The following is a 23,471-nucleotide window of genomic DNA, read 5'->3' as shown; positions in this document are numbered from 1 at the left end:
TCCTAATGAAAAAACTTCGAAGCTCCTAAATCCCGAATCTCAGACCATCCGATGTCAATCCATATATCCACACCTCGCTACGAACGTTATGCATCTAATGATAAGCATGAGAACCATCAAAAAATATTTTAAAACCACTTTATTGGACAAAATGAGGTGCGGCCTAGCATCTAGTCGAGACCAAGTCACCCAGGCCGACCCCAAATTCCTCATCGACGATAACTAAACAATATATTATATGAATCGCACCGTACATACCTCCTTCTAGATCTTGTTCTTGTCTTGATATACTCACTCAGGCTCACCCTATCACGACTGAGTCCTCTCAGCTCTTCCAAATGGCGTCCGCTCCGCCTCGTGTCCAGTCCAACCGTCCAGTCCGCTCTATTTTGCTAATATCCTGTCCCCTTGTTTCCTGTCTTTCCACATCCTCAGGCAGAAGTTGACTTTGAAGGTGATTTTTCTCACCGATGGTAAAGATGGGATGCTCATGTACAACGGAGATAGACAGGATGGCCAGGGAGATTTTGTGTCCCTCGCTCTTTCGGATTCCATCCTGGAGTTTCGTTTTGATCTTGGAAAAGGCCCCGCCATCATCCGGTCAGTTTCGTGTTGGTCTTTTTGCTCTTGACACGAGGGATCTTGTGGATGATAACATGTTATGCAGGATAGCCTAGGCCCTAGAAGTATGCAAACTCATCTCTGAGCTGTCTCGCCTGGGTTTGAATCCCGGCCCAGCTATAAACTGTCACCCTAGTGTTTCACATACAGGGCAAGGCATCAATATCTGCTCTCCCTCAGGTGGACGTTAAACTGGGTCTCCAATCTCCCAGGATTGGTTGGTGGACTTTAAAGGCCTCATGGTGTCCTTCCCAAAGAGTAGACGAGTTTCCGCTGGCACCCTGAACTAAATACAAATTCCTGTTATAACATACAGGGGGCAATGCATCAGTGGTACTGCGACATCCTTAGACGATGATGTAATCTGCAGCCACCTGCTGCACAGGAAAGCAGAATAAATTGTTGTCATAAGTTCAGTGTGCACTATCATTGGTTAATAGTTAGTACAGTAAATAAATGTGGCAAAAGTCAAGGACAAAATCCATATTCTCTGGTTTTAGAAGGATCTCGGTCAGTGTGATGGTGCACCCTGACACTGGTCGAAAATGTGCCGGGGGATTGCTGGGAGATTTTTGCAAGTTGGCTTCCCTCGGCTAAAGTTGAATTTACGACGCAGCATCAAAACACAACAGGGGGAATGTGTGGCATTACCTGACCAGATATTTCAAAATGGTCCTTTTAAAATAAAGTGTGCTGAAAGTTCTCCAGGAGAAAAACTGTGGAACGTACCTGGGATTGGATACTCTTAAAGGATGCATCTGCTGGATTTTAAAGTTAGATTCTGTTTGTTAGACATTCAAACGCTACAGTTTTCATCACAATTGTTTTTAGTGATCGAAGGCCAACTGAGGGCTGGCATGATTACCTATAGGTATTCCAACTCGCCCGTAAGGTGTCCAGCCTGGATTTGAAAAACCCAAACAGCTATAAACTGTCCTGGTGTGTCGTACTTAGGGCGTGTGTGCCGTCCCTTGGACGGATGTTTAACTGGGTGTCCCATCGACTTGCTTTAGTTCATGGATGTTATAAAGATCTCAAAGTGTCATCCGCATAGAGTTTACGAGCTATCGCTGGCACCCTAAACAAACTTGGATAAAAAGCCAGGGGCATAGTAAAAGGTCCCTTTATATAAGGGTATGTGCCATGTAGCAAAGTAGAGAAAAGAAGGGACATTCCATAGCTTATAGAAAATGCCAAACAATACAAAATAAGGGGCATTCAAAAAATCTCGTGTGCATGCTGGACTACCCTTGTGTTCTGAGGAGGAACCAAGTAATGCTCTAGAAAAGTTCATATGAAGGGGTGCCAATTTGATTCATACACCTGAATGAAGAAGTAAATGTATTTTATTTGCCAGATGTAGGGAGCCTTTATACGCCATTTGAAAGGCTGGGGGGATGCAACACACCTTCTCTGAAACACCAATCTGGAAGTTTATAATCTGGTTGGTAATTGAACCCAGGCCAGACAGCTCAAAGGTAAGTGCGTTAAGTTTGCATTGTCCTCTCACGTGCGCAGTTTATACCGACCTGACAAATGAACATTCTTTACAAACAAACTGTCTGAAGTTATTTTGCTATTCTATTAAATGTTATTAAGTGACCCACTAAGATCTTCAACTGCAGTGACAATAATTGTTGTGGTACAAAGGGAGCACGCGACAAAATCTGGTTGATCACGTGCTGTGTCATGTGATCTCTGGAAATGCTTGGCTGCACAATTGCAAAAAGTAGCAAAAAGTCAAGTTCGACGTTGACAAACCTGATCTTGTAATCTGTTCTGCTCAGCAATGAACTGACTGGAAAATGAAAGTGAGACATTTGAATGAACCCTCTAGGCTGAATCACATTTTGATGAAGGAGGGCTTTCCCTATAGAAAAAAGTTGATGAAAAGTTAATGAACTTTCCTAAAAAAAAAGTTGATCAAAAAGTTAATGGACTTCCACTAAAAATAAGTTGATGAAAGGTTGAAGAACTTCCCTAAGAAAAGTTGATTAAAAGTTAATGAACTTCCCTAAAAAAAAGTTGATGAAAAGTTGATGACCTTCCCTAAAAAAAGGTTGATGAAAAGTTAATGAACTTCCCCCCCAAAAAAGTTGATGAAAAGTTCATGAACTTTCCTAAAAAATAGTTGATTAAAAGTTGATGAACTTCCCTAAAAAAAGGTTGATGAAAAGTTAATGAACTTCCCCCCCAAAAAAGTTGATGAAAAGTTCATGAACTTTCCTAAAAAATAGTTGATTAAAAGTTGATGAACTTCCCTAAAAATAAGTTGATGAAAAGTTAATGAACTTTCCTAAAAAAAAAGTTGATCAAAAAGTTAAAGGACTTCCACTAAAAATAAGTTGATGAAAAGTTGATGAACTTCCCTAAGAAAAGTTGATTAAAAGTTAATGAACTTCCCTAAAAAAAAGTTGATGAAAAGTTGATGACCTTCCCTTAAAAAAGGTTGATGAAAAGTTAATGAACTTCCCCCCCAAAAAAGTTGATGAAAAGTTCATGAACTTTCCTAAAAAATAGTTGATTAAAAGTTGATGAACTTCCCTAAAAATAAGTTGATGAAAAGTAAATGAACTTTCCTAAAAAAAGTTGATAAACTTCCCTAAAAAGAAGTTGATGAAAAGATGATGAACTTCCCTAAAAATAAGTTGATGAAAAGTAAATGAACTTTCCTAAAAAAAGTTGATAAACTTCCCTAAAAAGAAGTTGATGAAAAGATGATGAACTTCCCTAAAAATAAGTTGATGAAAAGATGATGAACTTCCCTAAAATTAAGTTGATGAAAAGCTGATGAACTTCCCTAAGAAAAGTTCATGAAAAGTTAATGAATTTCCCTAAAAATAAGTTGATGAAAAGTAGATGAACTTCCCTAAAAAAATAAGTTGATGAAAAGTTAATGAACTTCCCTAAAAAAAAGTTGATGAAGTTGATGAACTTCCCTAAAAATAAGTTGATGAAAAGATGATGGGGGGGGGGGGGGGTATTTGGTGTTTGTAGCGAGGCTCGTGGAAGAGGGTAGTAAATACACTGAATGGATCAGGACGTAACAGACGAAAACAGGACACAAAACACGCATGCATATGGTGGACAAGATGGATACAGAAGGAAACACCAAGGAGGGGAAATTGGAAAGAGGAGGGAGTTGGGGTTGGTTAGCGAGGGTAGAAAAGATCATGGTTTTAGATTGAGGGTGATGTGAGACGGTGATGAACAGGAATGAAATTGAAGAGGACGTGTAAGTCAATTGCACAGGTGGGAGGAAAGAGGAACAAATGAGTGGAGGTGAGCAGTGATCCTGGATTTAGGTAGTTTCACCGGAAGGGGGAGGTGATGGTGAGCCCTGCAAAAACCTGTAGGTGGACAAAGCATGAAGAGAGAGCAGAGGGTGCAAGACATAGACCACCGATCTGTCTGCGATGGCGAAGTGATGGACCCATAGACTCAGCTTCAGTGCAGAGTTTCAGTTTTATTGGTTACTCATCCACATTATTCGTCTACCAATGAATGATCTGTGTTCTAGTCCCATGGACCACTGACTCTTTTGCACAGTATATCAAGTACCATCATTTTGGAAAGAGGACATATAGTGTGCGAGACGGCTTCTTCTTGTACTATTGTACACGTAGGTACTATTGGAATGTACCTTTCGACCTTTTAAACTGCTGAGACCTCTTAGACATTTGAAGACCCTTAAATACCCCGAAAACCCAAAAGACCCCAAAGATCCTTCAGACCCCTCAAGACCACTTTTACCTTTAAGACCATTTCAATACTTCAGACACCTTCATCCTTTAGACCTTTTATACTCTCGTACCTTCGACCTAAACACCATTTAGACCCCTTACACCATTCAGACAGATTAGACAGCTTGAGCTTTTAGGTCTTTAGACCACTTGGACCTTTTTAGATTACAAACAAATAATATCACCAATATCACAAAAGAAATGTTTGTATTTTGATTGGTGGAAATCATCACAACTTACGTACAGTCATTAGCCTCAGTTAAAACAAGCCTGTGCCTCTGCAGCAACATGTGGTGGGAGCGAACGGTTCCACACCAGTATCGATACTGTATATCTTATATTATAAAAGGAACCATGTCTGTCTGTCTGTCGGGTTATAACTTGAGAGTGAATTAACGGATTTCAATAAATCCAACTACTTGAATTCGGGGAACTCCCATAAAAGTCTATGACACCAAATTTTTTTTGCCAAATAGTGGTCGGTTTGTGTGTGGGTACATCGGCACACGTGTCAAAAGTGCAAACGCCAACTTGTGACGCTGGTTGTCCCCACATGGAGGGCAGGATCTCCCAGGAATCCTTTTTTGTTCTTGCCCCATAGATTAACAATCGCAGCAAAGATTGGTATTTCCATCAACAAAGTGACGGCGTCTTATAGTCTAGTATATATAAAACCGAAAAATACTAGCTCTTTGGAGAATACCTGAAGTTTGGAACTATGATCCTCCCACAAAAGGTCGCAGCAGATAATGCTCCAAGCCACTGACCAGTGGCATATGTTTCCCAGGTCTGAGGAAATCAAAGGCCTGGGAGATATCCAGAGTGATGGGCCAAATCTCGTGTTTGCGGTTTAGAAGGGGCCCGGGGAGGAGGGGTGGGGCGTGTGATGGCGTGAAAGCCAAGAGGTCAATTGTTGAGGAGATGCTTTGTTAGGGCTACAAATGTTGTTTGCAACTTTCAAAAATGAAGGAAGTTGCCCATCCAAGGACTTATGACCGAGAGGCAAGAGAGGATGACAGGAGTGAAGCAGACTTGCTCAGGGCCGTTTGTGGGAAAAGTGTCGAACAGGGTAAGAAACTTTACCATTATGGGAGGGGGAAAGTCCACATGCCATGGGCAACAACAACAACATGCATTTTAAGGCCATTTTCCCTGCTGGAGCGGGGGTTAGCCTTGCGGGCCCCATGACAATCTTCTCCATTTTGCCCTATTTTCTGCATCTCTCCTTGTAAACCCCCTTGCCTGCATTTCTTCTTCCACCATCTTTAGCCAAGTCTTTCTCGGTCTTCCCCGTCCTCTACTTCCTTCTACATTCATTTCCATCACTCTTCTCAACCAGTCACTTTCATCCTTCCTCAACACATGACCAAACCATCTCAAGCTGTTCCTCTTCACAGCCTCTATTCCCATCATCTTTCGCAATTCATCATTTGTCTTCCTCTCTCTCAACGACACTCTACACATCCACCGAACCATTCGCATTTCCACCCTTTCCAGCCTTCGTTGCTGCTCTACGTTCATTACCCATGTCTCGCTCCCATAAATCACAACACTTCTCACACATGCAGCATACACCTTTCCCTTCAGCTTCAACGACACTCCCCTCCTCATCAGCACGCCACTCAGTTCCCGAAACTTCTTCCATGAACATCTCACTCTAGCAACCGTTGCCGAATCTGATCCACCTTCTCCATTCAGCATGTCTCCAAGATCCAACTCAACATTTCCTCCATCTGCAGCTCCCTCTGTGCGCACCTTATATTTGAATGTAGCTGCCACACTGGTTAATGACCCTCTCAGACCACAACATTTTTGATGAACACACTCAGCGCACATTGTATACACAAAGAATTAAGTTAAGCACCCCCCCCCCCCCCCCCCCCGTTTTTTTACAACCTCGCACATTACAAGTTTGTTGTCGTCAAAACAGTGTAATATACCCATGATATTGCTATATTTTCTGGAGAAGTGATATTATGGTCACATAAAAACATAACAATCATGCCGTTTTCAATATTTTATTCTGAATAATTTAAGGTGAAATTTTTTGGGAATTTTAGGCATATTTTCACCTCAATTTAAGTATGGAGCTATAGGTCCATCACGGACAGTGTGGATGACGTTTATGTTTTCTAACGTACAGTCATTGTTCTGAGAAGACCTCTAGCGATCTTTGCGTCAATAACGTGTGTAGGACCCACGTGATCGGATCACTGACTCAACCCTACGTCTCATAGACCCTGTAAGCCGTCGTATGCGTTGCTGTGGCAGGTTGCCAATCATACCAATCATTATTTGATCTCACATACCTTAGAATATATGCCAATGTATACATATACACAAAGAATATATATTAGGGGGTGCTTACCTTAATTCGTTGTGTAGGGGTGCTTAACTTAATTCTTTGTGTATACATTGAATGGAGTTCACTCTGACACCCTTCCTGCACACAGCACATGGCCACTTCCCAGTTCTTTCCACCTCACCACATGCTTTACCACTTGCCATCACCTTCATCTTTCCGATATTCACCTTCAGACCTTTTGTCTCCATACATTCCTTCCACTTGTTCATCTTTTCCTTCAGTCCATTCATACTTTCCGCAATCAACACCAGATCATCTGCATACAACAACTCCCACGGTAAACCCTCCTTTACGTTCTGAGCCAGCACCTCCATCACAGCTACAAATAGTAGTGGACTTAGTACCGACCCCTGATGCACTGCCACCTTCACCTCAAACTCACCACTGTTCCCGTCCTTCATCCTTACAGCTGTGCGCGCTCTTTTGTACATTGCTATCACTACTCTGATCAACCATTCCTCCACTCCTAACCTCCTCAATGCCCATGTCAACACTTCGCGTGGAACCCTATCGAATGCTTTCTCCAGATCAACAAACCCAAGAAACAACTTCTTCCTCTTCTCCATGTACTTCTCCTGCAACTGCCTCACAATAAAGAGCGCGTCTGTCGTTCCTCTTCCTGGCATCAATCCAAACTGCATTTCGTCGATCTTCACCTTCTTCCTTATCCTCCTCTCCAACACCCTTTCCAATACCTTTATTCCATGCTCCAATAACTTTATCGCTCGGTACGAGCCACACTCCAGAGGGTCACCTTTCCCCTTGTATAGAGGGACGAGGGTACTCAGTTCCCAATCCACTGGAATGCGGCCTTCTTTCACCACCAGATTACAGATATCTGTCATTCTCTTCACACCCCAACTTCCTGCTGCCTTCAACATATCTCCCACAACTCCTGTCGGCCCTCCCGCTTTTCTACTCTTCATTGCTTTTATCGCTTCAACTTCCTTCTCAGTTAACATGCCATGGGCAACATTCTGTAATGGGAGACAGGATGCATACAGGAAGGAACAGGGCAGATTTAAGACCATAGCCTTTTGAGTGAAGACAGAGTTCAAAAGGTTTGCTTTTTCCAGAGCAGTGTCCAGCATGATTTCACCCTTGACGGAAGGAGGGGATGCATACCTTAGACATTTTGGGTGTTCAACAAGAAGAGGGTGTCCCCTGCAGAAACCTGGGAAGGAAAGAAGCAAGAGGGTGCAAGCCCAATAATGAATAGTCCCAAGTAGGACAGAAGCTTGTCTCCCAATGGAAGGCGGTCATAGTCGGACTACATTAGTTTTTTAGTTTTTTATTTTATTGCTTTTATCGCTTCCTCAACTTCCTTTTCAGTTAACATGCCATGGGCAACATTCTGTAATGGGAGACAGGATGCATACAGGAAGGAACAGGGCAGATTTAAGACCATAGCCTTTTGAGTGAAGACAGAGTTCAAAAGGTTTGCTTTTTCCAGAGCAGTGTCCAGCATGATTTCACCCTTGACGGAAGGAGGGGATGCATACCTTAGACAGACGTGGCCTGCTTCCACCAGACAACAGTTCTAAGCTGTACAGAGAGTGAGAGAGTGAGTGTGAGTGAGAGTGAGAGAAAGAGAAAGAGAAAGAGAGCGAGAGAGATGAATGCTTCGATGGGATGACCGTCTGGAGAGAAATTAATTCATCTATCTATAATTCCAGTAATCTCTGTGTGTATGTTTGTTTGTACGTTTGTATGTTTGTATGTCTGTGACCGCTGTTTCTCGACAACTACCGGTCCGATATACTTGAAACTTGCCAGGTATATTGCTGGGGACCCGAGGATGTGCCTTTTCAAGGTTTTAAATTAATCGCAGAAGTAGTTACCGAGCTATGTCCAAAAAACGATTCAACCAATCAGAGAGCAGCGAGCTATCACGTGTGCCGAACGTGGCGAACACACTCTGCCTCGGATGGCACATTTGAGAGCGTATTCATTTATTTCCCGTCGGCAAACTATGTTGGCGCTATGTTGGCGTTAAACTATGTTTTAAAACTAATAAAAACTAATTTGCGATTCATCGTAACTGCGATATACGACCTTCCAGAGCTCCCGTGAGAGCGTGCGCCATTACGGATAGTAATTCAATTAAAAACATAAAAACATTGTCCCAATTCAGTCAGAGCGAAGGGCGTTTTTTTAAGCGAAGAGCGTTTTATTTTTCCCCTTAAATTCAGTCGCCGGACGGTGAAAGCTTTTTTTGGGGGGCAGCTACTGGCAGCCACGTACGGCCAATCACAGGACACGTTGTTGTGTCGACATGCCGTGTTGTTTTCCCTCGCGGTTTGGAATGTTTTTCCTTTTCATTTTTTTTCTCTTCTCTTTCTACTTGATGATGGTAGCAGTTCTGTACTCGCAAGCCGTTCGCCGTTCGCTTTGGCGTTGCGAATGGACCAAAACATTTCATGGACCAAACCATTTCATGTAAAGCGTTCGCCGTTCGCTTTGGCGTTGCGAATGGACCAAAACATTTCATGGACCAAACCATTTCATGTAAATAGAGGGGGGGGATATAATTTTAGATATATATATAGTACGGGCATGCCCTAGTTGTAGAAATGCTGAGCACTCAATGTTGTGATGATAACCCAGTCTGGACTGGAAGTGGTGAGTTTTAGGCCAAAGCAATCAGCTTTACCAAACTGCATTACACATTGCACCTTTGGGGATTGGGGTGGTGGGGGTGTTTCGGGGGGTTTCTATTTTAGTTGCCAAAGGAACCGTCCAAATATATAATTTTCATTTACATTCCCTTCTATTTACATTCCCCTCTATTTACATTCTATAAACGGGTGCTGACACACTGGCAATTATGACTTTCAGTTTATTAATTTTGACCTTGTGAAGAAACATTTCCATGAAACAATTCAGTTGAGTTGTCATCACTTACTGTTCTACAAGGTGTTTCAGATTTGCTGTCCCCTATTATAATTATAGTTCCTGTCATGTAATCATGTAATAATTTACAAAGACAAAAAAAACAAAAAAAAAACAACGAGAAAATTACGAGACAATCCCCTTAATATTGCGCAATCCCAGTCGTGACGAATAATCCTCAAAACAAAAAAATGTCCACAGATCGAATAGATTAGTCTCACCAAGACCACTGCAATTTCATGTCACCTGATACCGGTACAATTGTTCCGGAACACCGCGCAGCCGCTTACAAAAAAAGGAGGCATGGCGTCGGCGGTTATTTCAGAACATCTGTCTTGAGTTTTAACATGTGGCACGACCAAAGGCAGCGAGCGGTACTGCAAATGGGAGGGAGAATGGTGAAATATTAGATGCATAATTGAAAACATCGGCAGACAGACATCAAGAAAAATACTATCATTGCAAGATCCTCTTTATTCCATGTTGCTTTCAAAGTGAAAAGAGGGTATAACCTTTATTAAATATTTTTTTCAATTCGGCATCTCATATGTACAAACCCTAAATTGCATTTTTCCTTTTTCCAATGAATTAAATCGAGGACACCGGTGGAACTGTGGAGGCTTTACCTCACCCCACAAACACCAATGTATGGACAACATATCCCTCCATCAGCTACACGCATAAAGGGGGGGAAGACAGCTGCTCAACTGACTGCACCTGTCCAAATTTGCATGCTCCGCTGAAGATACAACAGGAAAAAAGGGTGTATCAACCAAAAGTCCAACCATAGTCTACTGCCCCCCCTCCCTCTCCCGAAATACTCCCAAATCCATAACTCCTCATCCAGTGCCCTTCTCCCGCACTCCCCCCCCCCCCAACCCCCCCACTGCATCCAACCGTAACGTGGGATGTTTTGTTATATCGTACAGTGCCGTATTAAATATAAATTCTAAGTTGTCGAAAAAAGATAACATGTCTGGGCTTCAAAAATAAATTAAGGAGCCTCAATTCCTTGTTTTGTCACAAGTGTTACGAAATCGGAGCGATTTGTCTGCAGCGGACAGAGCGAGATGTTCAGATGAACCAGCCCCAAAGATAATAAATACAGCTTCTCGCCTGACCATGCTACGAGACGTTGTCTTATTCATTTCCATCACATTGCGCAGCAGCTCAGGGATAGTGTAGATGTGGTGTCAGGTAAGAATGGGAAAGGACGTGGGGGGCATGGATCATGGGGTTGGGAGAGGGAAACATGGTTTGTGGGGGGAAAAAAAATCATTAATACAAGCACCCCAGAAAGTACAGCTTTTCAAGTTTGACCGAATTAAATGCAAACAAGCAGCAGGTGGCCACAGGCCAGACCAGAGTCCATCTCAATCAACATGCAGCTCCGATCTTGCACGTAGGAGCTTACCGAGGTGAAGACAAGCGAGGAATCTTCGATCTCCGGCATCTCCCCTTCCTCCTTTTTTTTTTTTCTTTTTTTTTCTCCAAACGGTTTTCTCCTCTTCAAGAATGGAGGTTGATTGGTTGGCATAAATGATATAAAGGCAAGTTGCACGTCGTGCTTTTAAATCAGGAGCGACTTTTGTAAAACACGAAGAGGAGATGAAAGAAGGGGGAGAAAATAAAAATAAAAAGTACGAACAAAAATGCACAGTTTGCCTCCGAGCAATGGCTGCTTGGCGGTCCTAGGTGCCTCGCATATCATGGTAGAGTAGTCTCATACCCCAAGATCGGGTGCTGGCCAACTGAATTAAGATAGGGCAATAAGAGTGGGAATGAGGACCGGGAAAAGGTGGGGTGAAGGTAAGATTCCTCAGCTGTCCTCAGATTCCTCATCGGCCTCGCGAAGCCAAGTAAAGAAGGCTGTAACAGACTTGAGCGCAACACCCTTTCCCTGCTGCTCGGCAGGGTCCTTGCTGTCTTCCCAACGGTAAAACGCATCTTCAGAGATGACGTCCTCGTCATAAAGATTGTCAAACAGAATTTTCAGTAAAACTGGTTCGAAAAAAAGAAAAACAAGAACCAAAGGTTGGGAAAGAAAGGCCCCAAAAGCATCGCATTGTACAGATACTTAATTCGCACAGCACACCGTCGTGTTCAAATTGTCATTTCTACTCCGTAGATGTGCTCAGGCGATAAGTGTGATGAGAGTCTCAATAAACCACAAAAGACGTGATGAAGCAATCTTGAACGAACAAGCTAACTAACGGCATGTATGTGTGAAAGTTCCACCTTCGTGACAAAATGAAATGTTTGACAAGATATTCATGTTCACACACTGGGTGGAAGGGAGGGGGGCGGTGGGGGGTGGGGGGTGGGGGGGGGGGGGGGAAATCAACATGCGTTGATATTGCACTTCAACATGCGGAAATATGTTTATTCATTCTCCAGCTCAGCCGGAAAATAAATATGCAAATCAAAAGTGCTCATGATATAAATTGCTGACTGATCATGCATAACGGAAGTGGAAGAGCAGGGGCTTCGGCACCAATTTTTGCTTACATTTAGTGGTGAACATGACTAATTTTTCTAATTGCAAAGTTATCTGAGTTCTGAGCCGATTCAGGACCCGGAGGATTCTTGCCAAAATTACCAAACCGGTTCCGAACCAAGTTTTTCTTACCGAGTCCCAGCGCTAACACGCTCTTTTCCAACCCACCCCCAAATTTTATTTCTTTAACAAAAAATCAAAATATTAAATATATCAAAATCCTAAATGAAACGAATGTCTTTTGAAAAACAATGTGTCAGTCAATAATGTAATAAACAGTGAAGTGGAAGAGAGGTTAAGACCGGCTAAATATCACAGCACAACTCACGTGGAGGCTGGTCCAACGCAAACACGAGGGCCTGCAACGCATATAGGGCCTGCAGCTGCCGCTGTTCATTTCCATTAAGGTACTTAACAAGTACACTGCCACGACTCTGTATCCCAGCTGAGTCCACGCGGTATGTTTTGTCCTCTTCTGCAAGATGCAATGAGAGACACGACAACGGAGCTGCAAATGAATCTCGAATGCATGATGGAACTAGATGATATTCATAGAATACTTACCCTGCACAGTCAACTTGTTGCGAGCCAACTCTTCTGTCTTTGAATATTTTTTTTCTTTGATCCAATATGGCTGCCAGACCACGTGAGCGATGACATCATAAATTTATATTCTCTAATATAATTGTTGCATAGATCACGCTCAATACATTTCTAACTGATCAGACTAAGCGTTGTCCCTGTCAAATTATGACGTCATAATTATGGCATCAATGACGTCATCGTTAACAACACCTATTCCCCATATGGAGTTCTTTACAATGAGCCATGTTTCAATTTTTTCCATGCAGCGGTTTTGGAGATGTAGAGGTGCAACATTTTTCGTTTTTTCCAAAATGGCGCCTTCACCACATGACCTATGACATCAGATTATCACTAAAATATTCCACATGAGGAGGCACTTCCATGGTGAAAATTTCATGCCCATCAGACCAATAGTTGCTGAGAAAATAAATTCACAATGATCGGATAAGTGCTGTACTGTCGAATTATGACGTCATAAGGAAGGCACCGATGGCATCATCATTAACATATCTTATTCCCCAAGGGGAGTACCTGACAATGAACCATGTATATCAATTTTTTCCATGGAGCGGTTTTTGAGATTATAGAGGCGCAACTTTCTTCGATTTATTTGAAGATGGCGTCTGTACCACGTGACCTATGACGTTATAATTATCATTAAAAAAAAATCAACAGGAGGAGCCGCACATATTCTGAAAATTTTGGGTCCATCGGACTAACAGTTGGAGGAATTTTTGTTATATTCATACTGATCAGATCAAGCATTGCACTTGTCGAATTATGATGTCATAATTAAGACACTGATGACATCACCATCAACGGTGATGCTTATTCCCCATGGTGAGTACTTGACAATGAGCCACGTTTCAATTTTTTCCATCGAGAGGTTTGAGAGATAAAGAGGCGTAACGTTTTCCAAGATGGCGTCCATACCACGTGACCTATGATGTCATACTTATGAATAAAAAAAATTATACAGGCGGAGGTTTACCTTCTATGGTAAACTTTCGTGTCAATTGGACCAACGGTTGCCGAGAAAATGAATTTTTAAAATGCAGACACGTACGGCACATGCACACACCTGAATGCTTAACCCCGCTTTTTGCTTCGCGAGCGCAAGGTAATGACAACATCAAAACCCCCAACGGCCATTGATGCACTGCCCACTGGGCCTAGCAGAAGTTAAATGTGAAATCAAATATATCACAATAACATTTGGCAATTCCCTGTGGGTATGTATGCATATCTGATATTTATAGAATTGAAAACAGTTTGCCTCATTTCCACCAAATTTTGCATACCACGGTCAGGTGAGGGATACAGAATAACCCCCACCTGTGAGGATGGGGAGATAACTTGTGATTTGCACCTGCATAGTGCAAGTGGTTTAACCACAGACCCCACTACAAGTAGGGGGTACCGACACCACATTTCAACCTCGTAATTAAATAACCAAGCAGACCAGTGTTCTATATCTACAGGCCCCAAAAATAAACTGTGTTTTATGAGGTAAGAACGTGTGTCTCACACAGTTATGGTTCATTTTGCCTCTAACAGTGGAAACATCTGTAGTTTAAACAACCTGGAGGGTTATACCTGTGTTGAGCTCTCCAGGTATTCTTTCACAGACATGATTGCCTTGTCTGCAGATATGTAGGTTATCTACCAACAAGGCTCCATATTCATATGAATATTTTATTTACCTATTGTGTACAGGTCTTCTGTTTGTCTGCTCGATGGGGGAGGATGAGCTTTTATGGGTAACCTGTACGGGTCCATGAAAACCCAAAAAGCCAAAATACCTACACTGCCACTGTACGGTTTGATGCAGTAAGTGGGGGGAAAGAAATTGACCAACTTTCGGCGTATAAAGAAAAGAAAGGAAGATTTAATTCTGTGGGATGAAAGAACTCCGCCAACCAAGAATGTTCAAGCAGCAATTGTATACAATTGAAAATGCGCCCTATTTAATGTACTAAGATTTTCAATGGCAGTATGATTTATATGCCTTATCTATACTATAAGAGTAACACACAGACATTCCCTGTGTGTTGCAAGAGGCGACTAACAGGATTGGTGGCAGGAAGGGCATCCGGCCATAAAACATCGCTTCAAAAAGGGGACCAAGGTGCCCGAAAAAGGCCAACCCCCGCCCTGCGGGGAACAATGGCCTCTAAAGGTGGTTCTATACTATAAGAGAGCCGTTTGTCTGTGAGCCGGTGTGGGTCGCCATTTTTCTCAGATCGCTGAATGGATCTTTGGCAAACTTTGAGAGGTTCATCAGTGAGTGCCTGGGAGTGTTTGTGCAAATCTTTGTTTTAATTTTGAAAAAAGAAAGTTCTTTTTTTGGGGGGGGGGGGGGGGGGGGGGGAGAGGGGGGGGAAGGGGATTTATAAAAAATGGCTCTTTCGTGCATGTAGCCGTTGTAGCTATGTGAGAGGTAATATTAAATTAGCGTGTGTGTGTGTGTGTGTGCGTGCGTGCGTGTGTGTTATCATACTAAAATACGCAATTTTGTGCATGTCTGTCTGTGACGATTTTTGACCGCAAAACATTCTGTCGTTGCTTATTCAATCTCAACCAAACTTGACAGGACTAAGGGTCACATGACAAAGGTTGTAGCAAATTAATTCTCCCCCCCCCCCCCCCCCTCCAGAAAGGGGTTTCTCTGCCAACGGGGTTTATGCCACCAATGGGGTTGAGTGTTGCGGTATATCGGTGTTACGATAGCTTTATCGTGGCGTTTTTCCAAGGACACTTCGAATAACAAAAGCATAATATTGTCTTGTCACCCGAAAGCATAATAACACCATTGGATGACGAATAGCCGCAACGGTCCTTAATTCCGAGGTGCGCAGCCGAAACTGGCGGTTGGTCCGTCACGGGCAAGTGACGGAAGCAAAGCGCTTAACTTAGACGGAAGCCACACGGGTTTATTCTGGGACCCATGAACAAATAAACACACAACAAATGAAATAAATGCCACAACAATGAATTTGATGAAATAAATCATGGCAATAAAAGGAATAAAAGGAATAAAATAAATAAAAGGAAGGTAAATTAAATCCTACTTCGAGACGTCTCCACTCAGACACAAATACACAACAGGGGAATGATAAAGTAAAATAAATTGGTTTCTCTGGCCGGCCAGCACTCAGCTTGCTCAATGAGATCGTTGAATGAAGTTGGCAGTACAATTTGGCCCGAAGTCGCTCGCGTGGTAAACGTGCCAGCAATGGCGCCGAGTCGCTCTCCACAGCCCCACGGACCTGAGGTAACTCGTGCGGGCGGTCCTCTTTCGGTCCCCACTCCGCCCGAAGCGCCAAGAATCCCACAAATCGCCACCAACACCTCCTCCTCAAGATCGCAAAACTTCCACACCGCTCTATCAGCACCAGCGCACCGAGCCAGAAGAGCCAGCACGAAAGCGACCGACCGAGAACAAAGACCGAGACTGAGACCGAGAGAGAGAGAGAGAGAGAGAGAGAGAGAGAGAGAGAGAGAGAGAGAGAGAGAGAGAGAGAGAGAGAGAGATAGAGAGAGAGAGAGAGAGAGTCTTCTTCTTCCTGCTCTCGAACCTTCTAGATCTGACGTCACTCTTGACGTCACGCCGACAAACGGCCGAGCTCTCTTGAAACACCCCACGTCCTCTCGACCAATGATGAAGCTCGGGGCGTGGCCTCTCGGCCATGATCCCTGTGAGGCGGGGTTTATTTGCCGATCGGCAAATCTTAAGCTCCAGTTTCCCTACGTTATACATCGAGATGTCTCCTACGCGTCCACGGTCCATGCTATTACTATACAATCCTGTCTTTTCTATGAGATTTAGTCATCTACCCCCAGAAACTTAACAATATTAATGTTCTTAGAAAACAAAATAACGACTCATATCTTCCCCTCCCAAGGGGTGTTTCCTCCTTGAACAAACGCTGTGTTAACGTTTATAAATAGCTTATCGTCTTGTTTCATGGGAGCAACGGCCCCTACCAGAAGTAAAAAGATCATAAACCACAAACATGTATAATTACCTTTTTAAACAGTTGCTAATGCTGTTTAACACTAAATTGAAAGAAATATGGAGGAATCCCAACATCCCCAAGGCAATTTTTACTTAGGAACTGAGTGAAGATCTACTGTAATCTATATACCCCACAAAGGTTAACATGACCCTTCCTGCTGCTAACGTGGCGGCCTTTTGAAACAGTTGCTCCTGCTGTAACACAAAACTGAAAGGGAGGGTGTGTTCATTTACCAAGCCGCTAGCTAGGGCTTGCCAAGCTGGCCGTACCTCATCAATGTTTTTGAATGGAGTGGTTTCCCGAATGCTTAAGCCACTTGGCGAGCACTCTACAATAAACTTGGTAAATGAACATGTCCATGACACAGCACCCCCACCCCCAATCAATGTTATTGAAGCCAGACCATTGATCTACTGTAATTTATATATCCCAGAGAGGAATGATCTTTCCTGCCACCCCTGTAGGGAACGCGAGGGAACGGGTGTACTCGTAATATTAAATATAAATTTTCCTTAGTGAGTGTAGTGAAGTGAAGTGTTTTCGGCACCGACAAAAATATAGAAAAAAATTAATTCAATCATTCAAAATGCCAACAGAATTAGATCACTGGGCACTCCTGCTAGTTCTAAAATAAAACTCAGACTGACACACATAATGAACAACAGTAATGTTCACCTCAAATATAAAAGGGAACAAAATTTTTTTTTCCCTGAATCCCACCAGTTTTGCAATTGAAGATTGATAGCAGTTTTCACTTGGTGGTAACAAATTAACATCGAGCAAATATTACTTGTCTGAATGATGTCCCACCTGACTGTGCTGTTGGTAGTGACAATATGAGTTGTCACAACCACAGGCACAGTCTGAGGACCAAGTCACAATATGAGTTACTGGCAGCTTACGAGATAGGACTGAATTGCAGATGGCAGTCATCAACGCTCGAATAAACCACGGAGATTTTGTTTGGTTTTCATCCAACTGGGCCTGCAAACATCAAATCACAACACAGAGCACTAAGCATCAGGCTTTACAACATCTAATTCAGAATTGCATCATTATTCTGACACGAACAATGGTTGACCAACCTCGATCCAGTCGAATATGCGCTCGTTATCAACTTTATCCTGCAGCAACCTCTCGAGCTGTTTTTGCACCTCCCCCGGGCTCAACATTGGCTTTATTGCCGCATCTCCTGGGGCTGGCGTCTCGGCAACTGTGAACTCCAGCTTCTGCAAAGCACGTGCACCTCTCTTTGCTGCGCCAGTATACCAACACAGGGCCCTCGCTCACCACCAGGGCAACATCTTGAAGAGACCGTCCTCGTCAACAAAAACAAAGCAACAACAACAACATGCATTTTAAGGCCATTTTCCCTGCTAGAGCGGGGGTTAGCCTTGCAGTCCCCATGACAATCTTCTCCATTTTGCCCTATTTTCTGCATCTCTCCTTGTTAACCCCCTTGCCCGTATATTTCTTCTTCCACCATCTTTAGCCAAGTCTTTCTCAGTTTTCCCCGTCCTCTACTTTCTTCTACATTCATTTCCATCACTCTTCTCAACCAGTCACTTTCATCCTTCCTCAACACATGACCAAACCATCTCAACCTGTTCCTCTTCACAGCATCAATCACAGGCTCTATTCCCATCATCTTTCGCAATTCATCATTTGTCTTCCTCTCTCTCAACGATACTCCGCAAATCCACCGAACCATTCGCATTTGCACCCTTTCCAGCCTTCGTTGCTGCTCTACGTTCATTACACATGTCTCGCTCCCATAAATCATAACACTTCTCACACATGCAGCACACACCTTTCCCTTCAGCTTCAACGACACTCCCCTCCTCATCAGCACGTCACTCAGTTCCCGAAACGTCTTCCATGCACATCTCACTCCAGCAACCGTTGCCAAGTCTGATCCACCTTCTCCATTCAGCATGTCTCCGAGGTAGCAAAATGTTTTCACACCTTCCAGCTTCACGCCGTCTCCAAGATCCAACTCAACATTTCCTCCATCTACAGCTCCCTCTGTGCACACCTTACATTTGAATGTAGCTGCCACACTGGTTAATGACCCTCTCAGACCACTACATTTTTGATGAACCCACTCAGCGCACATTGTACATTGAATGGAGTTCACTCCGACACCCTTCCTGCAAACAGCACATGGCCACTTCCCAGTTCTTTCCACCGCAACACATGCTTTACCACTTGCCATCACCTTCGTCTTTCTGATATTCACCTTCAGACCTTTTGTCTGCATACATTCCTTCCACTTGTTCATCTTTTCCTTCAGTCCATCCATACTTTCCGCAATCAACACCAGATCATCTGCATACAACAACTCCCACGGTAAACCCTCCTTTATGTTCTGAGCCAGCACCTCCATCACAGCTACAAATAGTAGTGGCTTTGTACCGACCCCTGATGCACTTCCACCTTCACCTCAAACTCACCACTGTTCCCGTCCTTCGTCCTTACAGCTGTGCGCGCTCTTTTGTACATTGCCATCACTACTCTGATCAACCATTCCTCCACTCCTAACTTCCTCAATGCCCACGTCAATACTTCGCGTGCAACCCTATCGAATGCTTTCTCCAGATCAACAAACCCAAGAAACAACTTCTTCCTCTTCTCCATGTACTTCTCCTGCAACTGCCTCACAATAAAGAGCGCGTCTGTCGTTCCTCTTCCTGGCATAAATCCAAACTGCATTTCGTCGATCTTCACCTTCTTCCTTATCCTCCTCTCAAACACCCTTTCCAATACCTTCATTCCATGCTCCAATAACTTTATCGCTCGAGCGAAATACTTTACGAGCCACACTCCAGGGGGTCACCTTTCCCCTAGTATAGAGGGACGAGGGTACTCAGTTCCCAATCCACTGGAATGCGGCCTTCTTTCACCACCAGATTTACAGCTCTGTCATTCTCTTCACACCCCAACTTCGTGCTGCCTTCAACATATCTCCCACAACTCCCTTCGGCCCTCCCGCTTTTCTACTCTTCATTGCTTTTTCGCTTCCTCAACTTCCTTCTCAGTTATCTTCTCTGCCGATCCTAAAACTGGGTGACTCTCTATGTTGCCATCCCATTCATTCTCTGTATTCAACAGCATTTCCATATATCTTTTCCATCTTCCTTTAATTCCATCTGGGTCCACAACGATTTGTCCAACTTCATCCTTCAAGCAATTCACCCCCATCACATCACACCTCTCTTTCACTATCTGCTTTGCAATCCTGAATACCGCTCTCTGACCCTCTTCCGAATCCAAGCGTTCTCCGAACATTTTCCTACATGCCTCCTGCGCCTTTGCTACCTCTTTCTTTGCTGCCTTATAACTTTCATGCTCTGCTTTTTCTGCTCCCATGCCCTTCGCCTTCTGCCACTCCTTGAACTTCTTCCTCTTCTCGTCAATCCTCTTTCCAACTTCATCATCCCACCACCATGTTTCTGAGTGTCTCGGTGGTCCTTTTGTCCATCCACATCCCTCACCAAAGGCTCCCAACAGACTATCTTTCATTGACATCCAACCACATCTTCCTCTACCCTACCCAGCCTCTCTTTTAATGCCTCCCTTACTGTCACCTCTTTCAACCTCCACACCTTCATTCTCGGTTTGTAGTTCACCCGCCGAGCTCTCCTCGCACCTTTCTCCCTTATGTCGCAGACAACTAAGTGGTGCTGTGAAACAGCCTCCTCTCCCGGGATCACCTTTGTGTCCCGGAGGTGCCCCCTATCTCGCCTACGCACCAACAGGTAGTCAACGGTTGTCGTCGACCCACCTGACGTGTATGTAACAAGCTTATTATCCTCTTTCTGGAACTGAGTATTACAAATCAACAAATCAGCTCCATCAGCAAACTCCAAAATCCTTTCACCATCTCCATTTCTCATACCATATCCGTAACCCCCATGAACTCCCTCAAAACCATCCATACTCCTTCCCACATGTCCATTTCGGTCTCCTCCTACCATAACAACTTCCTCATCTTTCACGTTTTCCATCAGCTTCTCGATCGCACACCAGAACTTGTCCTTCTCTTCATCGCTCCGACCAACCTGCGGAGCATATCCTGAGATGACGTTCACCAAGAGTTTTCCAATCATCATTTTCACCATCATCAACCTATCACTCAATCTAGTCACACTCACCACACTGTCTACAAAGTCCTCAGAAAACAGGACACCAACACCATTCACGCCCTCCGGGCACTCTTGCCACACAAACTTGTATTTCTGTCCCTGCCTACCCTTCACCATTCTCACACCACTTCCCTTCCATCTCGTCTCTTGCACACAACATATGTCCACTCTTCTTCTAACCAATACTTCCACCACTTCTCCTGATCTCCCTGTCATTGTCCCTACATTCCATGTCCCAAACCTCAGAAACCGATCTCCATTTCGGGCTGTCCCCTGCCCATATGTAGATGTAATTGTCATGGTTCTCTTTTTGAGGCAATGTTTTTATGGCCGGATGCCCTTCCTGACGCCAACCCTCTTAGTCGCCTCCTACGACACGCAGGGATACGGGGTACCTATTCTAAACCAGGGTATACACGGGGATCTCGTCAACAAAAACACTTAATCCAATTACCGGATGATGATTACAAATCAAAATAAAGACCAATTACTGCACTGTAGTTACAAGAAGGAAGCCACACATTAACAATACACACATACACGTGTGTGTATATATACACATATATAAACACATACATATACATTATACATATACATAAAAACGCACCTATACAAACACACATACACAGATACATTATGAACTTGTTAGTACTTGTAAAAGCTATTTTATATTTGAAGTTATAACCTTAACTTATAAGCAATTGACTGGTTTTCCAACTGCCTGGATCATCAGCTGGGCACCGTTTTTCATCGAGGTTTCGATTCTTTCAGCCCAGAACCTCTCCAAACGGCGGATCCACAACCCTGACTGCAGGTCCACATCAGTATATTACTCAACATCAATGGACCCACAACCTCAAAGTTGTGTCCAGACAGTTAGTCAACACAGCAATGCAATATCCTTATTCAAACTTATCTAATTACTACTTTTATTTGAAGTATTAACACAAACGAATAACTTAATCATAAATCACTTTATATAACAATATACTAAGCCATAAACACTTTAGCTGATGGACATTGGACATGTCCATTACACAGCCCCTCCATCACTCAAACTGCCATTCAAATATTCAAACTGTCATCCACAACCGATTCCACCACGCTGCACTGCGTATCCTCGCAACCACCAACCAATCACATTAATGCTAACTTATAATACATTTTATACATATTATTTTTAAATACATACCTCCATTATTTAATACTTGTATCAAATGCAATGCAATAGGTGACGATGAATCAAATACCAAACCAAACTTACACAAAAGGTGACGATGGAATTTAAAGACATTCTCACAAGACCTGATCAACCAATCAGCCAAATATCCTCTATTTAACATGATTGAAAATACCTTCTCAGCATGTTCCACAAAATCACCCTTCACTGAACAAATTCTTGCAAATCTAAGTAGCTGAGATGAGAAGACATTGTAACTAATTTTAATTGGTACATTGCCACCTGCCACCTGCCGTTGAGAGAGAGGAAGACAAATGATGAATTGCGAAAGATGATGGGAATAGAGCCTGTGATTGATGCTGTGAAGAGGAACAGGTTGAGATGGTTTGGTCATGTGTTGAGGAAGGATGAAAGTGACTGGTTGAGAAGAGTGATGGAAATGAATGTAGAAGGAAGTAGAGGACGGGGAAGACCGAGAAAGACTTGGCTAAAGATGGTGGAAAAAGAAATGCGGGCAAGGGGGTTAACAAGGAGAGATGCAGAAAATAGGGCAAAATGGAGAAGATTGTCATGGGGACTGCAAGGCTAACCCCCGCTCTCGCAGGGAAAATGGCCTGAAAATGCATGTTGTTGTTGTTGTTGTATTTTGCCACCTGGAAGGTGTACAAGACTACAGCGAAACTGAAATCATCAACTTTATGATATACTCATACTAAAGCCATTCTATCTAACTTTAACTAACACGTCCAGATATACAGCAACAGTACAATCATTACCACTCTTGTTTACAACAATCAGACTATCTGGATAAATCTTGTAAAGCAGCCTATAAAAACAATTATAGTTAATGTTACGGATTCGTCACTTCCGTTATGGTGGTTTTCATCCACTGTAAACATTTTTGATTCCATGTACTATTATTGTTTTCAAAAGGTTCATTGTTTATGAACTATTTTCAAAAGGTGGAAAAGTTAGAGTTAAAAGAAACCGGAAACCAGATCGGGAACCAGACGACGAAGAGGAAGAAGAGGAGAGAAAAGAAGGCGGAGCGAGTGGAGTCGGACAAGAAGCATAGTTGCTTTGCGGTCTGGAGTGAATGTTGGCGAGCAAGAGTCACGAGTGAACTTTGGGTTTCCCAGGAAAGGGATTCCTGCGACAGAGTTGTTATCGCTGCGACAGATCAACCTGCGTGTCAGGTTTTGCGGTCAAGAATCGTTGGACTGCCGTTACGTCTTGAGTACGGGCCGTCGGCCATTTTGACTCGCGCTCTTTGCACGTCGTGCAAGGTTTCTTTGCTTCGCTTCAGCTTTTGCACATCACGCAAGGTTTTTCTTTGCTTGACTTCAGCCGTTTTCACCGCATTCAGACGTATCTGGTGTGTGTGTGTGCAACGCGGATTTTGAAGGTAAATCTGAGGTTCGCCG

At 43.4% G+C, this 23,471-nt stretch overlaps 2 protein-coding genes across 22 annotated transcripts in view; both read right to left on the bottom strand.

Annotated features, from left to right (window-relative positions):
• Positions 1-417, bottom strand: part of LOC137425734 (uncharacterized) — a 331,211-nt gene extending 330,794 nt beyond the window's left edge. For 4 of the 5 annotated variants that reach the window (XM_078775548.1, XM_078775550.1, XM_078775549.1 and 1 more), the window contains exon 1: positions 259-417. The gene's annotated coding sequence lies outside the window, so the exon portion shown is untranslated. The remainder of the gene's footprint in view (positions 1-258) is intronic. The other variant, XM_078775551.1, reaches the window with a different exon arrangement.
• A 9,135-nt stretch (positions 418-9,552) lies between these two features.
• Positions 9,553-23,471, bottom strand: part of LOC137424531 (eukaryotic translation initiation factor 4 gamma 3) — a 269,017-nt gene continuing 255,098 nt past the window's right edge. For 16 of the 17 annotated variants that reach the window (XM_078775553.1, XM_078775569.1, XM_078775555.1 and 13 more), the window contains 4 exons: positions 17,808-17,951; positions 17,625-17,706; positions 12,447-12,593; positions 9,553-11,622 (listed from right to left, as the gene is read on the bottom strand). In XM_078775553.1, the coding sequence (XP_078631679.1) occupies positions 11,441-11,622; positions 12,447-12,593; positions 17,625-17,706; positions 17,808-17,951 (555 nt within the window). In that variant the 3' untranslated portion in view covers positions 9,553-11,440. The remainder of the gene's footprint in view (positions 11,623-12,446; positions 12,594-17,624; positions 17,707-17,807; positions 17,952-23,471) is intronic. The other variant, XM_078775566.1, reaches the window with a different exon arrangement.

This window comes from Myxine glutinosa, chromosome 4, assembly GCF_964187855.1.
Source record: "Myxine glutinosa chromosome 4, kmMyxGlut1.1, whole genome shotgun sequence".
In the NCBI taxonomy this organism is placed as follows: Eukaryota; Metazoa; Chordata; class Myxini; order Myxiniformes; family Myxinidae; genus Myxine; species Myxine glutinosa.
This window is presented reverse-complemented; position numbering and strand designations above follow the sequence as displayed.